Here is a 26,153-nt window from a genome sequence, read left to right on the forward strand (position 1 = left end):
GCTAGGGGGCGCGCGCGGCCGCCGCCCGCCCCTCACGGCGTTGATTTCATGTTTATTTCCTCCCTCTCCTTTTATTTCCCCCCGTCTTTTCCCGAAGTCTCTCCCCGCGCTCCCTCCGCCGCCTGCTTTCCCTCGCCGCTCCCCAGCGCCGGGACGCTGCTCCGCCGCCCGTGAGCAGGAGGCGGCCTCCCCCCGCCATCCCTCCCCGCCTCCATCCCTCCCTCCCTCCTTCCCACCCTCCCTTCCTTCCCCGCTCCTCCCGCCGACCGGGACTCGCCCCGAACCGGGAGACGGTCGCTGCCCGCTCCTCCTCCTCCTCCTGCTCCTCCTCCTCCTCCTCCTGCAGCGGGGGCCGCATCCTGCTGCCGGGGGGGAGGGAATTGATGTGGATACCCAGCGCAGCACCACCATGCAGCCGCCGCCGAGGAAGGTGAGCCCCCCGCCCGGCGCAGGGGGGCTGTGCATGGAGGGGCCCGGGGGGCGGCTGAGGGTGGTTCTGGGGGGCTGCGGCGTGGGGTGGGGTGGGTTTGGGGTCCGGCTGGATGTGGGGGGCGCGGGGTGGGCTGCAGGAAGGTTTGGGGAGGGAGCGCGAGTGTTGGGAAGGGAGTGGGGGGTGCGGCGGCGAGTCGGGGGCTGAGAGGGCTTGGGCGAGGGTGGCCCTGCAAGGTGGGTCGTGGGGAATGTCGGGGGGAGTACGGAGGGGTGGGATGGCTTTGGGAGCGAGCTCTGCAGGCAGGACGGGGCAGGGATGGGGAAGCACTGGTGAGGATGGAGGAGCAGGGGGGCAGCGCTCGGTCAGGGACCCTCATCCCCAGGGAAGGCTCTCCGAGGGAAGGGCCGGGAGGGGGTCAGCGGCTGCGGAGGGCTTGGCTGCATGGAGGCGCTGGGGTTGTGCAGCTGGTGGGGTGCTGCCCTCGGAATTTTGGGGGCTCCTGCGGTGTGTCGGTGGCAGCAGCGAGGTGTTGGTTGTCTCGGGGAAGAAGGTCAGGTCTGGAGTTGATCCAGGGACGCAGACTATCCCGGCGTGTGCCAGGAGCAGCCAGGAGCAGGGCAGCAGGAGGTGTACAGCGTTTTCACACACGTTCCCATGTGCGATGGGAACAACCTGCAGCTGCGCCGGGGAGGCTCTCTGGTCACCCTGCGGTCCGTGGGAATGTGGGCTGCTGCCCATCGGGGGCATTGCTGTGGGAACGGAGGCAAGCAGGGACGGAAATTTGGGAAAAAGGCTGTGACCAGTGTGGTTTGCCTGGGTAGGCAGGTTGGTATCTGGGAGACCTGAGCTGTGGCGGGGTGTTGAGCTGGTGCGTGGGGATGTATGGGTTGGTTATTTTGGGGGTTGTGCGGAATGCTCGGGGTGTGGGGAGAAGGAAGAGCTGGAGAGGATGGAGATGCTGCTGTGCAGGCACCAGGGAAAGGAGTTCGGTGGGGTTGAGATCTGTGCCTGTTCTGTGCTGCTGACGCTGCCTGCTTTGGGCTGCTTTGGGCCGTAAAGGTTTGCAGCCCCATGGAGATTGCCGCTGTGCTGCTGGGATTTCTCAGCGGGGAGAGGAGATTGCAGGGGTTTGCCAGGTGGAGAGCTGGATAACAGTGACCAGGAGAGGAGGGAACATAAAAAGAATTCCCTTGTCATGCCCAGAGCTCCCCAGTAGCCCTGGCAGGCAGCTGCAGTGAAGGTCTCTCCTTGGCTCATTCCTGTCTCCCAACCTCTTATTTTAGGGGTGGACTCTACTTTTGCCAAACAAAACCAATTTAATTTCAATTATTTTAATTTTAATCCACATGTGGCGGTTTATTTATTTTACATGTGTGTTGTTCTTTGCCTAAATTATTTCATCTGAGATTATTTCCATTACCTGGGTTGTGCCGTGTGGGTTTATTTATTTTGAGTTGGGCTTTTTAAATATACCGATAAAACCAAAGATGCTGAAAGTTCACGTTAAAAATAGACACTTTTTCTGCTTAAAGTCCGGGGCTTACGTGTGATTTATCTTTTTGGTGGCATGTGAAAAACTTGTCTTTATGTGATGCTGTGATTAAAGGGTGCTTGTTGCTGGGGGATGGTTTTGAGTTAAAATAGAGAAGCTGATGAGATCCAGGGTTTTTTGGGGTTTTTTTGCCTGGCTAATGAAGAAGAGGGAGATGGGTGCCCTCTTCTCTGTGAATTTCTCATCCCTCTGCAGTAAGAGTTTGGCATTTCTGTCCTCATGAATGCATAATGTGTTCAGAGATATTGGTGATCATTTTTTAGGCCTATTCGCAGTGATCACTAGAGGGCTTAAATGCCAAGACCTCTTGTTTTATAAAAAACAAGAACAAAACAACTCCCAGGTTCCTTTCCAAAATCAAATTATTCTCAGTACCTGTGCCATTGGTGCTCTCTGCCAGTTACCAAGTAGGTTCCCAAAGTATTGGAATTTTAGCTGCAGGATCACAAGGCTCAAAGGAGAACTACACTAGTACTAAAAAATGTAAAGCCAACCTTCTGAAGCCTTTTGCAGTTTGTTTGTTTCTTTTCTTGTTGAAATGTGACAAACTACAGAAAATACAAGTGGTCTGTAGGTTTGTTTGTTTGCTTTTCTTTTTGAAATGTGACTTAAACTATAGAAAATATAAGTGGTGTGTGGGTTTGTTTGTTTTTTTTCTTGTTGAAATGTGACAAACTACAGAAAATATAAGTGGTCTTTGGGCTTGTTTGGTTTTTTTTTTTTGTAGGTGAAAGTTACACAAGAGCTGAAAAACATTCAGGTTGAGCAGATGACAAAACTTCAGGCCAAGCATCAGGCAGAATGTGACCTACTGGAAGATATCAGGTAAGGCTACAGAAAATGTTACCAAAATTCCTTTAAGGTCCAGTTTTTGGAAGAACATTTGAGTTACAAAATTCAGGAACTGACGATGGAATTTCCTCTTTGGATTTCCTGCTTTTAGGCTGTTAAAGTTTTGACACAGCTGGAAATTATAACTGGAGCTAACACAATGCAAACCATTTTTTCTTCTCTTCAATGGGGGAAACGTTAAAAGAAAGTCACAAACAACATACAAAAAAGCATTGGACTTTTCACCAATATTTCTTTATATAATGTACTGAGGCTTTGATTTACCAGTTGTATAAGGCTGCTAAAATTACTAAAGTATTTTAAAGCCACCAATGATTTATGTCTCACTAGGGATAGCTTTGAAAAGCACTTTCAAGCAGATTGCATTTTTTACCAGAAAGTTACAAGGAGATATTTACATTTATAATTTAAAACTCTGCACGTGTTCAAAACAATAGAGAAAATCCACACAACATCAGTTGTGGGGGTTTCATTATTCATTTTACCTAATGTGATTTGCTTCTCTTGAAATTAAAAGTTTGCTTTTAACAAAATATGGTGGGAGTGGGTACCTGGCATTATGTGGAGGATTAATCATTCAGTTTCCTGTAAAATATTCAGCAGTAAGTCCATTGCTGCCCTGCTCTTTTTGGCAGTGGCTAGTCCACATGTTAATTATTTAAATGAGATTTCTTGCTTGATGTTTGTATATTAAATGCAAGTGTTTGGCTTTGACAGATGGAGTTCTGTTTGTCTCACTATCAGTGTCCTCCATAAATCAGAATGTCAAGGCTTGAGCCTTTTCTCCCCCTTGGTTTTTTTTTGAGTGTTGAAACACTTTTTTGTATGGGAAAGATCACAGCGTTCATTTCTTCAGATTAAAATTATTCTGGGGAGTGTGTAACTTGCAAATGCTGACTAATAAGTAACACACTGATCCAAGGAATTTTCCCCCCTTAGATGAAAACTTATTTTTAGAAGATCTAGGCCGGGTTCCACTGCTGCTCTAGCCCAGGTTTTGTTAGCACTTGCTGTTTTTCAGGAGCTTATGATCACTTCAGTCTGTATTCTGCTGAAAGATGTCATAAGCTTGTGGATACAAACCCAGGAAAACGTGAAAATGCCGGCTTAAAATATTTTCCTTTAATGTAATTTAATTTCTGCAGTTAATTAAATTTCTGAATTTTAATGCTGGGGATTAGGAAGCCGGGTTAATATGTTTAATTCACTGCCATGGTCGCTGAGTGTGTTCAGCACTCTGGTTGCAGAACTGCTGCGTGGATTTACAGATTAAACATTCTTTCCATGTGGGATGATGAGATGGGGTATGACAGCCCCGTGGTGTCAGTGATTTGTTCAAATATCAGATAAGAGAATCAGAGAGAAGCAGGGAATTCGAGGTTAAAAGCATTTGCTGAACAAGCCCTGCTCTTGGTGTGTGATGCAGAGGCCTTTGGGTTGGGAGGAGGGAAAGCTCTGGGGGCTCCATGGTCTTGGTCAGGGCGTGATGCTCCTGTGAGAAGTTGGGTGTCAACCTCATCCTAATATCCCGTGTAATTTATGGCTGGATTCAGGACGTGCAACCACTGTGCTTCTGGAGCATTCTAGAAAGCTGGAACCACACACAGGATCTTTTTGTCTCTGGAAGGAAGGTTTATTTTGACAGAAAGCACCCTGCAGTTATCCAAAAGTATGGAATTTTAGCTGAGCGCCATTTATTTATCAAGACTCAGAAGAATTTGGGTCCTTTGGTGGCATTTTTGAAGCTTTTGGGCACTGCAGGAGCACAGCTTTGTATTCGGAATTCCAGAAACTGAAGGGCTGCAATGGCAACAGGAAACACTGAATCAGGGCTTGCAAACTGGTGATTAAAAATGCATGTTTGAAAAAGTTACTTTATTGTGAATAATTGCTTCGTTTGTTGGCACATAAACGCAAGCATTCAAATGACATTTTTTGTATCACTTTGGTTGGGTTTTGTGTGCAACTAAAGAGAAGTGATAAGAGGAAAAGATCAGAAAGTTCTCCAGCAGAATACATCCATTGTCTGGTGCATTAGCAGATGATTTTTGGCAGTCTACCAGACCATAAAGCATGCTTGCAGTTCCAGTAGCTTTGATATCTTTATGCAAAACTGGGGATTCTTGGTCAGGGTTGAGGTATATGTGTGCAACTACCTTTTTTTTGGATGACTTTTGACTCTGTGAAATTCTGCATTTATTTTAAAAAATACCAAATACCTATTTCATTCTTAACAAACTATGTTGTGTTGCTCTGTGGAAGCTCAGTAGCACTAGAGCTGAAGTCTCTTTCCGTGACTCGACAAGGCTCTAAAAAAAAAGTGTTTGAAATGTGTTGGAAAATAGATTTAAAAATACATTTCTGTGTTTATAATCTCTGTTTGGCTCTTTGTGTTACATTTCTTCTTGCTCAGTGACTGGGGAATTTGTGAAACAACTGATTCAGGATGCTTTTAGGGTCTTTGGCTTAGTTCTAGGCATGACATGTTTATCTTCTGTAGCTCACTAAAGCTGTCTCATCCCTTCATGTGAGAGATCTGTGTTGGCATTACCATAAAAAAATACTTGTCTCTCTGCCACTGGGGTGGAGAAAGAGGTTTTTTTCCTTGACAGGTAAACGTAGGGTTTGTTGCTGTGATCCAGAAACCCTTCAACATTTATGGCAAGGAGTTCCTTCACTCCATCCACACTGGCTGCTTTTAGGCAGTGAGTTAATTACTTTTTTTCTGGGTTATGAATGGCTGAATTTATCGGAGGTGTTAGCATTCTTCATGTATTTTATTTTGGTTTTAAGATCCCCTTATTTGACTGCTGGTAATAAATAAGTCACAGCCAGAGTCTGCAATTGCTCTTGGTTTGCTGGGACACAGGGGTACTTTCCTTTTGAGTGTGCCTGCAGAATTGTAAAGAACTCTGTGTGATCCACATTTTAATTCAGCTTGGCATTTCTGTGAGGTATTTATGTGCTACAGACTTTATAAACTCATTAAGTGATAGTTGCTTTACCTTAAACATTAGGTCCTGCTCTTTCAAAGGCTTGAGGTCTGCTTTTCCAAAGCACTTGTTATGCCTTTTCAGGTTTTGCTAAGGTATCCTAAAATGTCCTTTTTAAAAGCTTCTTCTTGTGTCTCTTTTAACTTTAGTCTGGACTCAAGATTAGGGCCAAGTCCAGTGGCCCAACTAATTCTGCTGCAGCGCAGGCTGGGTGAGTTCTGTGGATCAGGGAACTCAGCTACCTGAAATCAAATCTTCCCTGGGTTTTCTCCAGGTTTTTTGATAAATCCAGTCCCTGATCCAGGGACTGAGATCCTCCTGAGAGGGAGGAGGAATGATGAGTACCTGAGGACAGAGAAAAGCAAAGCTGTGCAGCAGCAGCCCAGGTTCACATGGGTTTAAAGTAACTATGTAACCCCAGCCTGATGCCCCTGCAGAAGGCACAGCTGCTGCTTTGTGAGTTACAGCTCTGGAAAATTCACCTTATTTAAGTCTTAACTCATTTTGGCTGTCTGGATGTGTTGATCTATGTTGCCTCATCCTTTTAAGTCAGTTGAAATGAGATGTAAAGATTGCCTGATTTCTGGCTGAGATGGAATAACAATACAGTCCTTTCATTTGTTGGATCCTGAATTTACTTTTTTCAGGGTTTTTTTCACAGTTTATGTTTAAAAGGAATTGCCAAAGTCACAGGCTCACAATTTACTTGTGCTGCTGATGTGGATGCAAATCTATGTACAAATACTTCCTTCTGTTTCCTTCCCTTTTCTGTCCTTGTGGTTTCTGCCTCCTGACTTTCTCTTTTTGGCAAAGCTACATTTCTCTGTCATTCACTTTTCTCCTGCTGCTGCCTTGCCTTTGTGGGGTGTCCTTGTGGGTCCCTTCCAGCTCAAAATACTCTGTGATTCTGTGATTTTCTATCTTCCACCTTCTCCTCCAAAGCTCTGCCGTCTGATGATTCCATCTCCCTTCTAATTTGTCAACTTCTTTTTTTTTTTGTTTGGTTTTTTTTTTTTTCCTTCCCAGGTGCTCATCTCTTCCCTTTCTTTATCCATTTCTGATCTTGTGGATTTCAATTAGTTCACTATTTCTGCAATTGTTTCCTATTTGATGTTCAGCAGAGGGACTGAGGGTGTGTTAAGCCAAGTGGGGAGATCTTGTGGCTCTTTACCAGTCTGAGCCCTTCCCTGTCTCGGATGCTGTTGCTGAGCTGTCTCTTCTGCAGGTTAGATGTGTGTAATTCCAAGGAGGATTTGTGTTTCTGTGCTCAGGATGAGGACAGAGAGCTCCTTCGATGCCTCAGCCTGTCATAACAAGCCAGAGCGAGCAGTGGAGATATTTAAAAAAAGAAAGTAAAAGTATGAATGAATTTACATCTGTAGCCAGCCAGTTCCTGCTCGTTTTAACATGTCATTTTCTGTGCTCAATTATGCTCCGTGGAAGCTTTTGCTGTTGGATATACTTTGTACTCCCTGGTGGAATTTGTGCTCCTGGAATCTGGCTGGCTGTGTTGGCAGATTCCTGATAAGGTTTATGGCAACTGGGACTGAGTCTGGAGTAGAGACCAGCAGCAGTTCCAGTTCTAAATACAGCAAATCTACACCATCCTTTAAAAGAGTCTGTGTTAGGGAAGAGCCTTGTGGTGCTGCAGACGGAGGAGCAGCTGAGATGGGAGCTGTAAAATAATATGTATTTATATGTGTGTGTAGCCATATGTATTAGAATTCCATAAGAGATTCTGAATAATTTTGAGAAATCTTTGCTTTTCCTGCCCCCAGGCACGGTGGTGGTGAGGAGTTTACCTTTCTTCCTGTTCTTTCTGGTCTCCAGCTGCAGGGAATGCAATTTATTTGGATATTTCTGAACATGGGATCCAGAGCATGTTTGCCTCTGGCTAGTGGCTGTCTGATAAAGCCCCTTTTTAAAAAATTCATCTCTCCACAAGGAGGTCCATCTCTTTTCTCCCTTTATGCTGCTGAGAAATGTGTCCTTCCTTTTTCCTTCAAGGTCATTCCCTGCATTCAGCAGATGCAATTCTTGCCTCTGGTGTTTGGGGCTTTATTTAAGCAGGAGCAGGGTGCTTTGCTGTGCTTACAGGTTCTGAAATCTGCAGCCTGCCAAAGTGGAAAGCAGCAGAAAAATCAGAAAAAACCCTGAAAATGATATGTAAAATGTTATTTTATTCTGGGTTTGACTTACACTTGAGGCTTTCCTTTGTGTGACTGGAATATTTATTTCTTTAAAACTTTCAATTTTCTTATGAGTTGGTGACGTTTCTTTCCTCCTGGGTTGGTCTTTCTCATCACTAGTGAGTATTGTGACATTATTTTGTACTTTTCTTTTCCCAGTCTCTGTTAATTAGTTGAGGACACACATTTCTTTGCTATAACACTAAATAGGCAGAAATCTTGAGAGAAGTTGTTACAGTTACTTCTGAATAATATTCCATATAAAGATACCACAGAATCTGTGGTCTGGGCACGTTACCTATAATTAGGCAGGGCTTTAATGAGATGCTCACATTCTTGACGGAATTAAAATCTGGTGATGTTTTGACTGGAACTGTTTGAGGGAAGCTTGGAATGTACTTTAAAAAAAGCTGTTGCCTACTGGCCGTGGAAATCCAAGTTCTGAGCAAAAAAAGAAGAGTTTTAGTATAAACATGGCCACAGTGTAATGATTCAGGCCTGTCTTGGCACAGTGGAATTGAGGAATGGATCACATTCCTTTTTTTTTTTTTTTTTATCCTTGGCATACAAAAATTAATGGAGCTCCTGTTTTAGTATTTCTAAGTACCTTTTCACTGATTAAAGTTAAATAATCAAAAGATTTTTTTTTTTTGTTTGCTTTTTTGTAGCAGAAATAATAGTGTAACAAACCAACAAACCATTTCTCACAACAGGATGAAAATTAATTTTTTTCCCCATTTTTTTTCTCTGAGCTTTTTCTTAAAGCAATTCCAACACATGCTCTGGAAGTCTGATTTTTAAAGACTTTCAGGAGAACCAGGGCTTGTCTTGTTAAGCTGTGGCTTTAGCGTGAGTTTGTCTTCCAAGACATAACAAGAGCATTTGGGCTCTGAGTACGACAACTCCTTGCCAAAAGTTACATTTTCACTTTTGACTCAATGCCCCCTTTTAAAAAACCAAGTCTTCAGTTTGCAGAAAGTTGTGTGAGTTTGATTTTTTTTTTCCTGAGTTTTACCCGACCATGGTTTTTCCTGGAGCTAACTCTCATTTTTCACCACGATGTTACTTGGCAGAGCTCTGGGAAACCAGCAGCTGCCATGAAGTCCTGTGAAGTTGTCTTTAGTGCAGATTTTTTATGGGGACAACTGCAATATATATTAAAATATATACCATGGGGTAGTTTTAAAAGAACAGAAAGCTCTTCGTTTGAGCCACTTGTTCAAACTCAAGCTGCTTCTTGGTTTTCTTTCTTCATCACATCACTTCTGTGATGAAGGCTTTCCCTCAAGGTTTTTAATCCCAGCTCTTACTTGGAAAACCCTGGATGTAAGGGGAATTGAAGGCACTGGGGACATCCCACAAACACCATGATAAGCTGTGGTGGAAAGAGGAAGAGCATTCTTCCCATTCCAGGCACAATTAGTGTAGCCTGGGTGGATTTCCTATGGTGGTGTGTTGTCACAGAGTCAGTCTGGAATATCCTGATGGAATGGACCCATCAGGACCCATCACTGGATCATTTGGTCCAACTCCTGTCCAAAGTTAGACTTGGTGCTTTCACTGTTCCCTGGGGAGCCTGTTCAGTGCCACCCTCTGGGGGAAGACCCTTTTCCCAATATCCAACCTGAGCCTTTTGTTCTGTTTAGTTTGGTGCCAAAAGTTTTATTTTGCGGGTTTTGCTGCCTTTGCTAATCTCCCATCAGGAGACCTCGGAAACTTTGTGCCTTTTCAATGCTAGCATCCTGTAAAATGAGGGGAATGGGATTATCAAATCGTACACCATGTAAATATTCCATGTAGGGGAGGCAGAGGTAAAAAGAGAGGTTGTGGTTTTGTTTTGTTGTTTTTTTTCTCAGAAAAGGGCTGATGTGCCATGGTTATCTTGGCTGCAGAGAACTCTGTGTCCTTTTCTTGTCCTTCCCAGCTGGTCCTTGAGCAGCCTCTCCTGCCCCCAGTGAACTTTTAACCCAACTAATATCTTATCTTACACGTGGTGATTTTGGTTTTCTGATGAATATGCATCTGAATTTTTGCTTTCTTTTTTTTTTTTTTTGTCTTAGTAAAATCAGTGACCTTGTTTAATCATCTTGATTGCTTGCTGCATATGAAAGCACACAGAAAAGGTGTTCTGCATTTGTACTTTAAAAAACTGGCTGTTGAAAAAAAGGGTAAAACCATCTCAAATCCAAGTTGCTCCAGTCAAGTATTTGCAGTAAATGAAACTGGTTTATAATGACTCAATGTAGTGCTTTTCTGATTGGTTTTTATAGTAGGTTTTAAAATTTTAATAACATTTTTCCAAAATGCATGGTAGGAACATGTTAAGTTGGAGGCTTGTTATTGACTTGTAGCTTGGAAGTGTTGGGTTGTGTTTATTTATGGAGTAAATGCAATATTTCCAATTAAAACTTGAGGAAAGAGAGTGAAAGTATTGAATTAATGGTTGTAAGTGCTGGGTTGTGTTTACTTAGGAAGTAAATGGAGCATTTCCAATTGAAACTCGAGGAAAGAGAGTAACTAAAAAAATAATCTATCGAAATCTAGCTTTCCCCCCCCCCATGTGTCACTGTAAGTGTGGAGATTCCATTCTCAGACTTTAAAAATTATTCATAAGCTCGGAGATGTTCCTTCGAAGAGCCTTTGGAGTTATTTTAAGCGTTCCTTTCTTTGTGGCACTGTGAGAACAGTTTGGGCCAATCCCCAGTGGCTCTGAGAAGGTTGTTCACACACTCCTCGCTCCTCCTGCGCCGTCTCCAGCAAACATCCTTTTAATGAGACAGACAAAACGCGCTGGTGTCTAATTTTATGAGCAGAGCTCAGCCATGCAGAAGACTTTCGAAGATTTATGGTGGTAAAGCCACTAAGTATAGTTATTTCTAGCCAGATGCAAGCCAGTGTTAGTGTGGAAAATGTTGGCACTTGTGACCATGTTTAAATACATACAATCCTGAGCATAAATAAGGGTTTTTTTGGGGGGGGCTCTGCTGTGTTCTGTTTGGATTTTTGAGGGAGTGGAAAAAAAAAAAGGGAGGAGGCAAAAACCAGACCAAGCCACAGTTTTTCGTGAGGGTGTTATACTCTGAGATGAGCTCAGATCAGAAGTTTGTTTAAAGATCTTTGAATGTAGGAATGAATCAGAGATCTGTAGAATGTTTTTGGGTTGGAAGGGGATGTTAAAGCTCATCCTGTCCCACCCCCTGCTATGGGCAGGGACACCTTCCACTAACCCAGGATGCTCCAAACCCTGTCCAACCTGGCCTGGGACACTTCCAGGGATCCAGGGGCAGCCACAGCTTCTCTGGGCACCCTGTGCCAGGGCCTCAGCACCCTCACAGCCAGGAATTCCTTCCTGATATCCCGTCTATCCCTGCCCTCTGGATGGCCCCATCTTTCGGTTGTGTCAACTGCACTGCTCAGCTTGGTGTTGTCTGCAGACTGGAAATTTGAGAAATCAGTTAACTGTATAAAAGGTGGAATGACTTTGCTTTTGTTTCAGGGTTTGAGAGTGACAGAGATGAGGGTCTGAAGTTCTTGAAAAATGAAGTAAAATTGACCCCAATTTTTCAGCCTTTCAGCAGGGAATAAAACAGTTGTAATCTCTTGACATAATTGCGAATTTCTGTCTTGAAACATTGCCCTGTGTTAGGCTGCTGAATTTCAGTTAATGTTTGACCTGAAAATCATTGTCTTTCCCTCCTAAAGCCAGGCAGAGACTGAAAAGAGTCTGGATTGCCTTGTGAATTAAAAAGAATATTCAGAAAAGCAATAATAGGCAGTGTTACGGTGTCTTGATTTCTAGCAGCTGCTTTTCATAGTCCTGGTGTGTTCCCAGCCTGATTTTAGCCTGTCTTATCTCTAAATGTTCTTTGCTCATTTTCAGCTGTGTTGCCACTGGTGAGAGAGGGCGTAGATGGCAGTGGCTTCCCATGTTATTTTAATGTGCTTGTTGTTTATGAAGTTTTCTTTCATGTTAATTGATTTTGTGTGATTGTTTCTAATTATCTCTCTGTGATCTGAGCTGGCTGAGTAAGAGGACAAGTAAATATCACTGCCTAGTAACACCTAATTAAGAAAGAGGTCCTGCTTTTGAATTTTCTCTTCTCATTCTGCCCCTGTTCTTCTCAACTCTCTCACACAATGCTGTGGCTGAAGAGACACAGGACAGGGAACTACTGGAGAGGATCCAGTAGTTCTTTAAAAGTTCAGTAGATTCTTTAAAAGTAGATTTGTGTCCAGTGCGCCCCTCAAAAGACCATCTGTCTCATCTCTACGCGGCAAAGGGAGCCAGGGTGAGGTTACCTCACACTCTGTGTCTTGAAAACCTCCACAGTGAGGACTCTACACATCCTGGGGAAGTTGTTCCAGAGACTGATGCTCTCTTTCTAAAATCTGGGGAGTTGGGAGCAAAAGATTCAAGGCTCATGATTTGATTTCCTCTAGATCTCTGAGCAATCTCATCTTTCCTTTGCAGTTAAAACAACATCAGTTCTCTGTGTAGCAAACAGTAGTATTTTTGGGGTACTTGTAAAACTAGTATCTTTGGGATTGTTGGTGTGAGCTGCAGCTATTCCTTGTATCCCACATTTCCCACCCAGTAAGAGCAGAGATGAAAGGAAAGCAATTTATGCAGTTGCAGTAAGACTGGTTTGTAGCTCCTCCTTAGCTCTTCTGTGTGTGTTTCAAATCGAAGCGAAAAGCTCAGAATTGTAACAGTGTGGGAGGTGTTGAGTCTCTCAAATCACTATAAATAGTGGCAGACTTGGGAAGCGCACTAGCTCTCTTGGGGAATCTCATTTTTTGCCCTGTGCTTGCTGTGTAAAAGGTGCAGTGGGTGATGTGTAGGCTTTCAGGGGAGCATCTGCCTAAAAACTTCTGATCTGCTGAAATGGATGTGAAGCTTGAATGATGTGCATTATGTTCAAATAGGTTAAAAAAATGCAAACAAACTTTTTCTAGACATTGTTCGTCCGTATTTGTACTAATTGATGTGAAAGCAGATTGTAGTTAATTGCTATGAGCTAATCAGCTGCCTAGAAAACAAAGAAGGCCCTATATTCTAGCTTTTCTAAGAATTTGAAGCTTAGGCTTTTCTGCTGAGGAGGTGAATGTAATCTTTGTGATTACAGAAGATTTTCATTTGGAAATTGCAGAATTTTGATTGTAGTATTCAAAGACTGGTTGAAGTTGGCGGTTTGGTCTGCCTGTTGCTGGGGAAAAGTGTCTGGACTTGATCCCTAATGGCAGAGGAATTGAATCCTCTGTTTGTCTGTTGGGCATTTGGTACTTGAGACATAGTTTTTTTAAACTGCATAAAGACTTTGATCGTCCTCTAATGTGTCACTGATGAAAATGTCCTTCTTTCTTCTACACGTGCTTCCTGTGTGCTCCCTCTTCTTTCGGTAAGAGGCTGCTCTCTTCCTTTTCATCTTAACAAAGAGCAGCCCAAGGAGGAGAGAAGGTATGTTTCTTTTCCCTGAAACTGAGCGTGGCCATGTTATTATTCCCGATTTCCTGGGGAGACTTGGACTTGTGACTTGTGTGTCCTGCAGCCAAGGTTTGCTGTTCCTGCGGGGCTCTGCTGTGCCGCAGGAATGCGGCCGTCACAGCGCTCTTTGTTCCGGGCTTTGGGGTGGTGTTTGAAACACCCTGGGCCCGGGTTATGAAGTGCCTCGAGCTTTGATCTGCCCTGAAAAGTTCGAGTTGGTGGGGGTGCTTTGATGTTCTGTGCTTGCTGGGTGCCAGGGCCTTCTGGTGGAGGTGCAGTGCAGAGATGTTGTCCAGTTGAGAGCCAAGACCGTGTCTCTCCACACATCCAACTGCTTCTTTATTCTCAGGGAGCAAATGGATCTCTCTGCTGGAGGAGTTTATCCATTGTAGTTTTGATTCTTTTCGTTCTAAATTTAGCAGGTTAGCTCGATACTGTGCTAGAGGAGGGCTGGGCCCTTTTGTTGACACAGCTCGCTGGATGTTTGAAATGCCTTTTGCCTTCTCTGCACCCAGCTGTGCTGCTGAACTGGCAGCTCAGAGGCAGCAGACAGGAAAGGCTGGGAGAATTGGGATTGTTCAGCTTGGAAAAGAGAAGCTTTGAAGTGACCTAACTGTCCTTTAAGAACTTGAAAGGAGCCCACCAGAAAGATGGAGAGGGACTTGGGACGAGGGCATGGACTGCCAGGACAAGGGGAATCACTGCAGACTGCTGAAGAGCAGAGGTCGTTGGGTTTTGGAGGGCAAGTTCTTTCTGTGGGGATGCTGAGGCCCTGGCACAGAGTGCCCAGAGAAGCTGTGGCTGCCCCTGGATCCCTGGAAGTGTCCAAGGTCAGATTGGACAGGGCTTGGTGCACCCTGGGCTAGTGGAAGGTGTCTCTGCCCATGGCAGAGCACTGGATGATCTTGAAAGTCCCTTCCCACCCAAACCACTCTGTGAGTCTGTGATTATGATGAACCTGTATTAACAGCCCTGTTCTGGTTTTACTGGAGCTCACAAAGAATGGTCTTAACTACATTGTGCTCGTGCTTCCCAAAAGTACTGTTTTTGCTAATGAATTTCCAGTTTATTTGTATTTCAAAGGTGATTCTTAGTTTCCAGTTAAGCCCCTGAGCTGTGTTTTCGCTTGGGGAAGATGATTCTCTGTTGGGTTTCCTGTGCCAGGTGTTTGGAGCAGCCAGTGCTGCTGCGGCTGGTAAGCAAGATCAATATTCTTGTCAGTGGCTAGAAGACGACTTGTCCCCTTTCACATATCTTCTCCATATCTTTTTTTTTAGTTGGCAATAGACTGAAGTTTCTCCTTTTGGGAAAAGGTTTGTAAGGAATTAATGTGTTCAGGGAATGACTGGATGTGGCATTCGGTGGTGCCAAGGTGGTGATTGGTCAAAACTTGGGCTCTATGATCTCAGAGATCTTTTCCAACCTAAATGATTCTGTGATTCTGAGATATATCCGCAGATAGATTTTAGAAATTGGCCCACATATTTTCATTGAACTGTTACATTTTACATTTTGCTGACTGAAAAAACAACAGTGCATGTACTATGTTCTTATAAAGCAGGCCAATTGTTCTTTGAGGAAAAAACCCATTATAGTAATTATTATTACCTGTAGAATCCATTAAAATACAGAATTTGACTTACGTCAGTGTTAGTGACAATGAAACCTTGTGAAGGGCATCATTTAAAATTGAAATCCTTGTATTAAGACTGTCGGAAAAGAAAGGAGAAAAGTCTTTGTAATAAACCTGGGTGGCACTGTCAAGATTCCTAAAATGTGACAGATAAGTAAAGTCAGGTCTCCAAGGTGGTTGTTGCCTGCTGCAAAACCTTTTGCAGATCCAGGATGAAATAAGAAGCATGAATGATGAAATGTGTCTTGGCTTCTTGCTGTTAAACAAATGGGGATCAAAGAAACTCCTCATATTCCTGTTTTCTAAAAGCTCCTGGTAGACAGTCTGAATTATAACATGCTAGGCTGCTTTTTTTCTGAAAGGGAAATGCCTTGGATATGATGAATCAGGTCTGGGGAAGCTATAGAAAAGCACCCTTGTATTTGTCTAAATTGCGTCTCTCCCTAACGTTTGCCTAGTTTCCCATTTTAAAGCAAAAACTCATTAGTGATCATTTTAAATACACTTAAGCTCTGAAACCAATCCTTGCATTTGTTGTGAATGTTAATGCTATAAAGAGGGCACGCTTTTATTTTGAAAGGGTGAATGAAATGCTCACACTCACCAGCAGCTTTCTGGCGGTTCCTTTTTGTTTTCTTTTTTATTCTACTGAAGGAAAAACTATTGTTTTAGCATTGTTTTGTGTCTGGATGTCATGTTCCTCTGATCACATGCTGGACTGCTAATACTTCTCTGAGACAAATTGCTGAAAACATTGGCTGCGTTTGAGGTTGCAAGAATTCTCTATATATAGTGACAGAATTGATTTTTTTTGGCTCTGTTGCTAGTGGCAACTCATCCTAATCCCAAACTGTACGGTAATGTGATTTATGGGGAGTACATTGCTCGCTGGTGAATGTTGTCTGGAATTTTTTCCTCTGTGCATTGCTAGAGGGTCACTGTTCAGGCATGAGGTAAAGATATTTCATGGTTTATCATAGGTTGTGTGGATTAGAACATTTAAAATGGTGAATAAAATCATAGCTCCAAAGCAGACTTGGGAAAAAACTGCTTTGTTGTTTCTGATAGGTTTTTAAAGGAGAAATTTCTCATTAATTGGGAGCTTGTGCTGATAAAAATCACAACTATCTCCTGTTTAAGCCCCAGTTTGCTGAGGGGTAGTTTCGCACCAAGCATTTTGCATATGTGTTAATATTTTTTTGTTCAAATCAAATAAATTTTACTCAGCATTACAAAGTTGCCAAGATACATGTTATATATGTTCTCATAAGTTCTCTGTGTTGTAAAGAGGACTTAGAATTGCACCCCTGGCCTGTGCCAGTTGTGATTGACCTCTAAATGTCCTGCTAAAAATTACAACTTTATAAAACATTGTGTGTGGAAGTTTTGGATTTGAAGTGCATCAGTTAAACTACGAGTAAGCAATACACTCTTGAAAATCAAAATGGGCTTTTTAGGAAGGGATATTTTTGTAACAGCAGGAAATCATTCGTGGTTGGTCATGATGATCTTCAAGATCTTTTCCCACCTGAACAATTCTTTATGTGAGAACTTGTGAAGTCAAGAAGTTCAAAGTTAGACTGTCTGGCTTTTGTTTTTCCAAGCAGGATGTCATTTATCTGCTCTCTGTGATCATGGAAGACAGAGTATTTTACTCCTTTGAGTGCAGTGGGGTTAGAAGAATGGTAGTGTTTTGAAGAATGGTAGTTGTTTGAGCGGATGGCAGGAGGATGATCCAGGTACTGAAAATTGTGTGAAAACTGGACTAAAAACAACTGTAGATGAATGCTGACAGGACAGGCAGAAGACTACTTTGGCCACAGAGATACCCTGCACACCTTTGATTCCTTGATCATCTAGTTTGCTATATCCTGATATATTGAAATATTGGTTGAAATGTTTTCAGCTTTAATACCTCTGTTTACATTCAGGAGAATTTTTCTTCTATGTGCTTTTATCTTAGTTGAGGATAAGTGGAGATTTAAAGAGTAAACATTGCAGAGGACAAATGGTAGCAAAGCTGTCGGAGCTGATTAGTTTTAGGTGTGAGATGAGCAGACTTCTAATTGCAGGGTGGAGATACAGAATCCAATGCAGTTGTGAGTTACTGTAAATCCTCTGTGCAGCAGAAAGACAGAGCAGGACTCCTCAGGGTGGTAAAATGTTCTGTAATAGCTGAATCAACAAGGGATTACTGTGTACTTGGCTATAAAAGGGATGGGGATGTTTGCTTGGGGAAAAACTGTTAGAAAATCGTGAGATGCGTTGTAGAAAGGAATTTGTAGAGGAGAGGAGCTCTGCTGTGGTACAGGATGTTTGAACTGCCAGTTACTCCCTTTCTGCAGGCATTTACGGAGCTCGATTTGCAAGAGCTATTTTAAGAGTACGACTAAAAAGGAGACAGTACAGAGTATGTATATTAAAGTCAAGTTTAAAAAAAGGCCACTCGTTTTTTCTTTTGTACTTGCCAGAGAACTGGAGCAGTGCACTGAGGTAAGCAGAACATGAGGGCTGACTTGCCAGCAAGCTGCAGGAAGGAGAGCCGAATTCCTTGACTCAGCAAGCAGAGAGTTTCCTGATGTTACAAATATTTGTGCTTCGCGAGTTGTAAAGATGCCCTTCGCACGTCTGCTGAGATCGGGCAGACCTCAAGTGGATCCACAAGCAGGAAGTGTCACTGGCTTCTCGTGCTGGGTCAGAGAACTCCACTGTCGGCAAAAATTTAGGCTGTGGGCAGCCTTGCCAGTTTGGTTTTGAGTTTGTTCTGCTGCCTCGTGTGCTTTCACAGCTGGTGCGACCTTGGCCTGCCCAGCAACGTTCTTGTTAAAAATCTTGGCCTGGAGGCCACGTTTGCACTGCGTTGGGATGTTTGTGGTGTGAGAACTCCAAGTTGTCCGTACTTGCCTTGGGAGGGGAGGCTGGTGTTCGCAATCCTGCCCGGACTGGTGGTGGCTTGGGCTTCTGGGACCACAAATTGCCTTCAGGACCTGGAGATGCGCTGTCACGAGAGGAGAATTCAGCTCCTTCACGCAGCTGGTGGGCAGAGTCTCCTGGGAAGCAGCCAGGATTGATGGGTTTAGCTTAGTTTTCCTGAGGAGGACTTCCAGAAAGCTAAGAGCGGAGCATCCTGTTGTGTGGGAAGGTCAGGAATTTCAGCAGAACCCCCCCAGGACTGAGCAAGGACAGCGTGCGAGGTCAGTAGGGAGGAGGATGAAAGCTTTGCTTGGCTGCTCAAGGGCAAGATCAGTGACACCTCCAGCAGCTCAGGGACGTGAGGAGCAGAAAGAGGGATGCTCTGGGAATGGGAACAGCAAGACATTTTCTGAGGCAGCCTAGTGATGGGCTCTAGGGAAAGGACTGCAGTACTCAGCAGTTTTATTCCCCCTCAATCTTTGCAGGGAAAATCATTCCATTTACTGATGTCTAAGAAAACCTTAACATATAATTTTGGGAGGAAGAGACAAGGTAATGCTCTGGTGTGGATGTTGATAAACATATTTATACAAGACCTGGGTGAAGAATTCCACGTGTGTATCTCTGTGCTGAAGGGCATGGATGTGATGTAATGTGGGAGGTAGCAAGTTTAACTGGAGACCAGGTAAATAAAGCCAGCTCAAAATCCAGGCAGCAGAACTGTGTTTGAACAGTGCTATTAAATGCCCAACACACTACAGTAACTTCTTGTGGAGTTTATTTAACAGGTGGTGCAAAGTCTTCAGCAGGAAAGGCAGTAGTAGCAGTGCTGATATTATTCAAGCCTGGCATGGAACTTTTGCCCCTTGATAAAAATGCTGTTGAATTGCCTATTTATATCACTAATATAAACCTGGCAGGTGACAGTATGCATATAAAAGAGTCATCTTTCTAGGAAGGGATCTGTTTAATTCAGATGGTATAAAACCATTGAACAAAAGAGAGTTTGTTATTTTAAAAACCAAACATAAGGGCTGTGATTTGCTGTAATGTGACCTCTGGTGATTTTTTTCCTTGGAGTGGCTGAAAGGGAACCTAAAGTAGTATTCTGTGCCAGTGAAGACTCTGGTCTCAAATGAAATGAAAGTGACTTTCTCCTTGCTTACAACTTCTTAATTTCTTTGCCTCTTTGCAAGAGCAAGGGCATGAGATCAAATCTTAGAGTCAGCACTAGTTTGACTGAAATTTGGGGATGTTTAAATCGAATACAATTAGCCAGAAGGTAGCTGGAGGCACCTGGATTCCATGGTGAGGTGTCTTTGACTGCTGATGATTTTCAGGTTGTCTGACAGTACCAAGAGTTGTAATAAAGGAGTTAATTCTTTTACATGTTGTGATTAAGGTGAAACTTGACTTGCCACATTTTGTCCAAGGTGAAATTTTTGATGTGTAAATAATAAATATCATTAATGCTGTTCAGTGATCAATGTTGGAGGAGTTTTGCTGGGAAAAAGGAAAGTCCCTCTACAAAAGTCTCTGAATTTGAAGTCTTGGGAACTTTGTGATAGGGTGGACAAGGGGTATGGATATGGATTAAAAGGAGAGTAGGTTTAGATTAGATACTAGGAGGAAGGATATTAGGAGGAAGTTCTTCCCTGTGAGGGTGCTGAGGCCGTGGCACAGGGTGCCCAGAGAGGCTGTGGCTGCCCCTGGATCCCTGGATGTGTCCAAGGCCATGTTGGACAGGACTTGGATCAACCTGGGACAGTGGAAGGTGTCCCTGCCCATGGCAGGGGTAGCACTGGGTGAACTTTAGGTCCCCTCTGACCATAACCATTCTGGGATTCAGTTAAGTATGTTCCACATTTTAATAACCTGGTGGTTGCACTGCCATGGTTTCTGCAGCCTGTGTACAGATAATTTCAGAAATCAGTGCTTTTCTGAAAAATTATTTACACTTCAGACACTCAGAATTTTATGCAAATCTTTAAAACATTTCAGTAGTGGTAATTCTGTTTAGAAAACCACGAAGATGAGCTTATTACATGCAGTGTTTGAGAGTCTTGTAGTGATGAATAATTCCTCTAGATTAATTATTGCTCCAGGTATGTTGTCTTTGTCTCTGCTGGACACGGGGAGGGAATATTAATGCAGTGTGTCCCTGCATACACGGGTGTTCCCAGAGTCCCTCATTAGCCATGCAGCTGCTGCTGTGTTACCTTATCTCAGCATTTACTGCCAACCCCTGCCCTGAACGGAGCCACGGGGATGATTTATGTTGGCTGGAGTATTTGGGATTCAGTTGTGCCTTTGTTAGTGACACACCTGTCCTTAAATTAAAAACCAGGTAACAGCACTTATTCGCTTGTATGATATTGATTGATTGTGATGCATTTTTCATGTTGCTGGGGAAAAGTGGGAAGAGGCATACAGATAAAAGTATTGAATTAAACCAAACAAGGACATTGGTATTCCTTAATAAAACCTGTTTTTCTTCGAGGGGGGAAAATGTTTCCCTCTGCTCAAGTATTTCACGGTTGCTCCCCTTTTGATTTGGTAGAGGGAGCTGACATTCCAAAGGATGTTTGAATTCAGTGTTGTGGTCTGGGGAAGGGGCTGGAGCGCCAGGAGAGGCTGAGGGAGCTGGGAAAGGAGCTTAGCCTGGAGCAAAGGAGGCTCAGGGGGACCTTGTGGCTCTGCACAACTGCTGACAGGAGGGGACAGCCAGAGGGTCAGGCTCCAGGGAACGGGGACAGGAGGAGAGGGAACTGGGCCGGATTGGACATCAGGAGGGACTTCTTAATGGAAGTGATTGTCCAGCCTTGGAAGGAGCTGCCCAGAGAGGTTTGGTGTCCCAGTCCCTGGAGGTGTCCAAGGAATGCCTGGATGTGGACTCAGTGCTCTGGGCTGGGTGACAAGGTGGGGATCAGGCACAGCTTGGACTCAGTGATCCCTTGAGATTTTTTCCAACATTAATGATTCTACGACTTACTAAGACAAATGCCATCATTTTGAACATCCCTTCTTCCTTCTTCTTCCCCCAGCTTTTATTGCTAAGCATGATGCTGTGTGGTCTGGGGTCACTTGGGGTCAGCTGTCCTGACTGGGTCCTCTCCCAGTTTCTTGCACACCCCCAGCCTACTCACTGGTGGGAACAGTTTGCACAGAGAAGCTGTGACTGCCCCTGGATCCCTGGAATTACCCAAGGCCAGGTTGGACTGGGCTTGGAGCAGCCTGGGCTAGTGGAAGGTGTCCCTGCCCATGCTGGGGGCTGGAATGAGATGGTTATTAGGGTCCCTCCCAGCCCAAACCATTCTGTGGTGTGAGGAGCAGGAAAAGCTTTGAGCTGTGTATGCACTGCTCAGCATTAACGGGAACATCCCTGAGTTATCTGTCCTCAGAACTTCGTGTTCTCAGCACAAATCCCAGCTACTGTGCAGAAAATTAACTCCATCCCGGCCAAGCCCAGCACTCTGAGCTGTGACCTGTTAAATGGGACTGGACATGCAGATGCGGCTGAAGAACCTGGAGCTTACTGGGACTCCAGAGGTGCAGTGGGACAGTTCCCTGTCACCTTGGAAAGGTTGTGGCAGTTGGGAGAGTTTCCTGGTGACTGGAGAAAGGTGGACCCATTATCTAAGACTGCTGGAAGGAGTATCTGGGGAATGTCAGGTGCTCATCTTTACCTTAATTCCGGGGAAAATTACAGAGCAAAATCTCCTAGAAATAATTTTTCAGGCTTCTTTTCCATTCCTTGAAAGGACACAAAGGTGATTTGGAGCAGCCAGCATTCCAAGGGCAAACGGTGCTTGATTGCCTTCTGGGAAAGCTGGCAGTGTGCGTGTTGTACGCGGTGGCTTCAGTGAGACCTTTCACACAGTCCTGTAGCACCTTTATAGCCACGTTGGAGACACATGGTCTGATAGCTGGGTGGAAAATTGGCTGGGCTTCCCAAATCTAAGTGGTGGGGAGCAGTGCCAAGTCCAGCTGGCAGCTGGCGATCCCTCAGAGGTCAGTGGATCAGTGCTGGTCCATGGCTTCAGTCACAACCTGGATGCTGGGATGGGGCTTTGGCAAGTTGAAGGAGACAAACTGGGGGAGAACACTAATAGGCTGACAGGAGGTGGGGCTGTGTCCAGTGTCACCTTGGGCTGCGGGTCACAGGGGCTGTCCAGGGACACTCCAGCCTTGAGCAGCAGGCCAGGCTGGAACTCCAGGCTGGAATTTCAATGCCATCCTGGATAGAAATACTTCACTGTGTGTCTTCACTGTTAAAGAGATTGGTCAGGAGTGATTTGTGGACAGTAATTCCTAAATACCAGCTCTATCCTGCCAGCATTAATGCAATGCACTTATTTATTCCCCTTGCCCCACTAAGAATTGTTCAAAACCATTGAAAGTCTCTGATGGTTTAAAGAGGAGATGAGAAAGAACAAATACAAAGAAATTCAACAGTATTTGGGGTTGATTTGAGCTGATGGAGTGTTTTTTGTCATTAGGACAGCATCTGCTGCTCACCCTTTTCTTTTTTATAATGAGAGCTCTCTGTTTTCATGTTTTTAATGGAAAATTTTGGAGTGAGTGTATACTAAAAAAAACCAGCCTAGTATTACTTTGGACATGATTGCACACTGAGTGTGTGTGTTCCCAGTGTGCATTATAAGCACAAGTTGTAAAGTCATAATTTTCCACTCGCATGGGATTTATCTGTCAGGAATTATCCTTGATCAACTTTCTGGGAAGCTGGAATTTTTTGGGTATTTCAGAATTCAATGATTCATCTTCTTGAGTGTTGGTGGATTGAGCCAAGTTTAACCCAGCTGCAGTGTGTGCTCTACAATTCCTAGGGAGATTTACTTCAGGAATTTTTGATGGGGTGAATTAATTTCAGGTCAGGATTAGTTAAAAGGTGTATTTCTTTAGCCTAATGGTTTTGGATGTTTAGGATGTGATCCTAGTTGGTGTGTTTTGTGGTACTTTGTGTAAATTGTAATGATTGTAAAATTTCATTAAAATTTTCAAACAATTTGTCTGAATGCTCATAGCCAAAAAGAATGTATTAACACAAACTGCTGGTGTTAGGTGAGTTGTATGAATTTGCCAGTTAATACATTGGTTTTTTGATCATTATTGTGATCTTGCACAAGGAGTTGTTCCAAATGGGATTCAGGCCTTGCGTGGTTTGTTGTTGAATTTCTCAGCCTTTAAATAGAAATACATTCACTGATGCAAATTTAGCCTCTTCTTTTATTCAAGAGCCCTGCACATGAAGTGTATGTTTACGTTTTTGCATAGCTCTGCATGGAGTTAAATTTTTACACAGTGAGTAATTCACTTTCTGATTTTCAGGGTGTCACTGGGTTTAACTTTCTGCTGTGCAAGCTGTGACTTTGATCTTTGGATTTGTACAACTGCACAATATTGGCAAATGTAGCATTGTCTCATAAAACACTAATGGATATTTTAATGTTCTTCTATTGATTTTTTCATGAAGGTGTGAGCTTTACACATTTCCAGCCCAAGTGGACATCCCTGAAATAATTAAGCCCATCTGTTTCTCCTGTTTCCCTGTAGGAAAACTTAATGAAATACCATTCTCCACTGACCTGACTCCTTAATTCACATTGTTAGGCTCTTTTGCAATGGGAATATGAAAAGATACCTCGATATTTCATAGCATCTGTTACCTTAAATTGATGTGGGTAATGGAAATACATGGCAGTGGCTGAAATTTGGGGTTGGGAACTTGCAGTGACAGTGAGGGCTCAGCGCTAGAAAAAGTGAGAGTAGCAAAATGGGGATGACAAGAAGGGAGGTTTTCTTTCTCCTGCTCCCTTAGAATTCCCTGGTCTCACAGAGCCTGAGGGAAAATGGGGCAAAGGGAATAAATGTATTGCATTAACATTGGCAGGATAAAGGTGATATTTAGGAATTACTGTCCACAAACTAAGATACTTTTTTGGGGTGTGCAATTCTGGTGTTTCCTGGATTTAACAGTTACTTTGAGAAGAAGTTTTAATAGCAGATATTAATGGTCCCTAGTTTAAAGAAACACTAAATAATATCCCTGCTTTCTTGCAGGCTCACTAATTCATGTCTTAAAAGTTACCAGTAGTTAAGAGAACATTTTATTAATTCATGGATTCAAATGTTTCCTTATATGAATGGATTTGAAAGTCCATCCTGAATGACAATAAGGTTAAGACTATCCCAGCTTTTCACATAAAATCAGGATACATGCGTCAAAGTTTTCACAATGTCCAAGTTAAGAAATGATGATGCATTTATTAGTCAGACTTTTCCTCTGCTCAAAATAATTTTCTCCTGGGAAATGTGTTGACTTCAGTCTCCTCTTTCATCATGTTTTGTAATCCATTCATAGTTGTCATAGAAGGATTCCTGTATAAACTGTCCCAAGGTTAAAAGCAGCTTTGTGTTGGAGCAAGGGAGGGAAGTGCAGTCCCAAAGCCGCAGGGAACACCGACTCCAAGGAATGCAGACGGCTGATCCCGATGGCCTTTCTGTGCTTAACTGTTTTCTTCATCCATCAAAACAAATTTAAATATTGGATAAATCATCTTGCCAACTATTTCACCATTTAAAATACACACCAAAATCTAAAACTACTCTAAAAAATTTATAAGGACATTCTGCAGTACACTCTATTCTCTTCCTGCTGCTAGAGCTTGCCGTTGATCCAGCTCCAAGATTTTAGTTGGTTTTGGGCGTAAATTTGATTTCCATGTTATTTTGTAATTCTACATGAGGACCAGTTGAATGCTTTCAGTTTTTTTTTCCTCTGGTGTAACACTTCTAATGTAGAAAGTTTTTTGAGATATCTCAGGCTTCCTGCTTCATTGACAGTCATTGTTTTGTAATTAGGTTATGTGGAGTTTGGTTTGAGTGGGGTGGGAAAAAAACCTCAGGTGAAATACACTACTCCATTTCCAGGTTTGGTATAATTGAACTCTGATTCTGTATTTTCAAATGCAGTTAGCTGAGAATTGGAAAATAACTTTGCCTAAAGTATTCCCAGATTTATGTTCCAAAGACAGCTGTTTGTTTTCTTCTACCTTTTCAGTATTGATAACACATTTCGGTTATTCCTTGTAGTTCTTTCTTCAGTTCTTCATACTTCTGATAGAAAAGTAAGTCCTTTTAGGAGGATATTGTGGTTTCTGGGTGTTTGCTAAACTGACTGGGATATTGGAACAGGAGATCCTAAAAGAAATTTGTTTGTAATATTATGCTTTACAAAGGAAGGTCATTTACAAGCATCTCAGACAACTTCACCTGTTTCTATCGAGGTGTTTCATATGGGAGTCACACAAGCCTTGGAATCCACCTGGGCTACATGAGGGGGATTTAGGAAGTTTAACTGTTGGAACTGGGATGTGGACAGATCTTTTGGGCTGTCATTAATCTGGGAAGAATTTTAAGCAATCATGATGCATTTAAACTTATTTGTTTTACATCCTGTTAGGGAAGCTGAGCCTGCAGCATGTGGATACTCTCCATAGGTAAAATGGAGTAGACAGGAAGAAAAAGAGCCTGTCCAGAGCTCCTTTTTATTGAGTTAACTTTATTAGAGGACGTTCCTGAGGATTTTTTTTATTGGTGTGTCACCAGAATTATTGTGTAACTGATTTAAATACAATTAGACTTTCCTTGTGCTGATGGTGTAGCCTTAAGCTCAGTAGTTTATGGTATAGCTTGAAGAAAATAACTCTGAACAAAAATAACTCTGAGGAAAATAAGTCTGTCTAGATACATAAAGCCAAATCCTGTTCTGTGCTCCCAAATTCCTCCCTCGGCTGTACCACTGGGAAGCTGATGAGCCTTTCATGAAGAAAATGCTATTTATGCCAGCAGTCCTGGGAACTGAGTTGGCCCAATAAAACTTGGAAGTTTGAGCATCACATATGTGAAGTCCACACACGGTCGTTGCTGGGCTACTGATGTGCGCTTGTCAAACCATTTCCCTTTTTTGTTGCTCTTTCACTCTACACACTGTCCAGCAGAAGCTCCTTTTAAAGTAAATTATTGAATTTGTAGAGTTTTGCTGTCTGTGTTAATGGATTTTGACTAAATTATTGAATTTGG

The 26,153-nt window shown here is 43.2% G+C and overlaps 1 protein-coding gene across 4 annotated transcripts in view; it reads left to right on the forward strand.

Annotated features, from left to right (window-relative positions):
• FCHSD2 (FCH and double SH3 domains 2) overlaps nt 1–26,153 on the forward strand; it is a 120,309-nt gene continuing 94,156 nt past the window's right edge. The window contains exons 1-2 of one of the 4 annotated variants that reach the window (XM_085078044.1): nt 1–430; nt 2,713–2,810. In XM_085078044.1, the coding sequence (XP_084934170.1) occupies nt 410–430; nt 2,713–2,810 (119 nt within the window). In that variant the 5' untranslated portion in view covers nt 1–409. Of the gene's footprint in view, nt 431–947; nt 1,259–2,712; nt 2,811–26,153 lie in introns of those variants that run through there. The other 3 variants (XM_085078049.1, XM_085078026.1, XM_085078035.1) reach the window with 3 other exon arrangements.

The sequence above is a fragment of the Lichenostomus cassidix genome, chromosome 1 (genome assembly GCF_008360975.1).
Source record: "Lichenostomus cassidix isolate B80296 chromosome 1, HeHo_3.0, whole genome shotgun sequence".
Taxonomy (NCBI): domain Eukaryota; kingdom Metazoa; phylum Chordata; class Aves; order Passeriformes; family Meliphagidae; genus Lichenostomus; species Lichenostomus cassidix.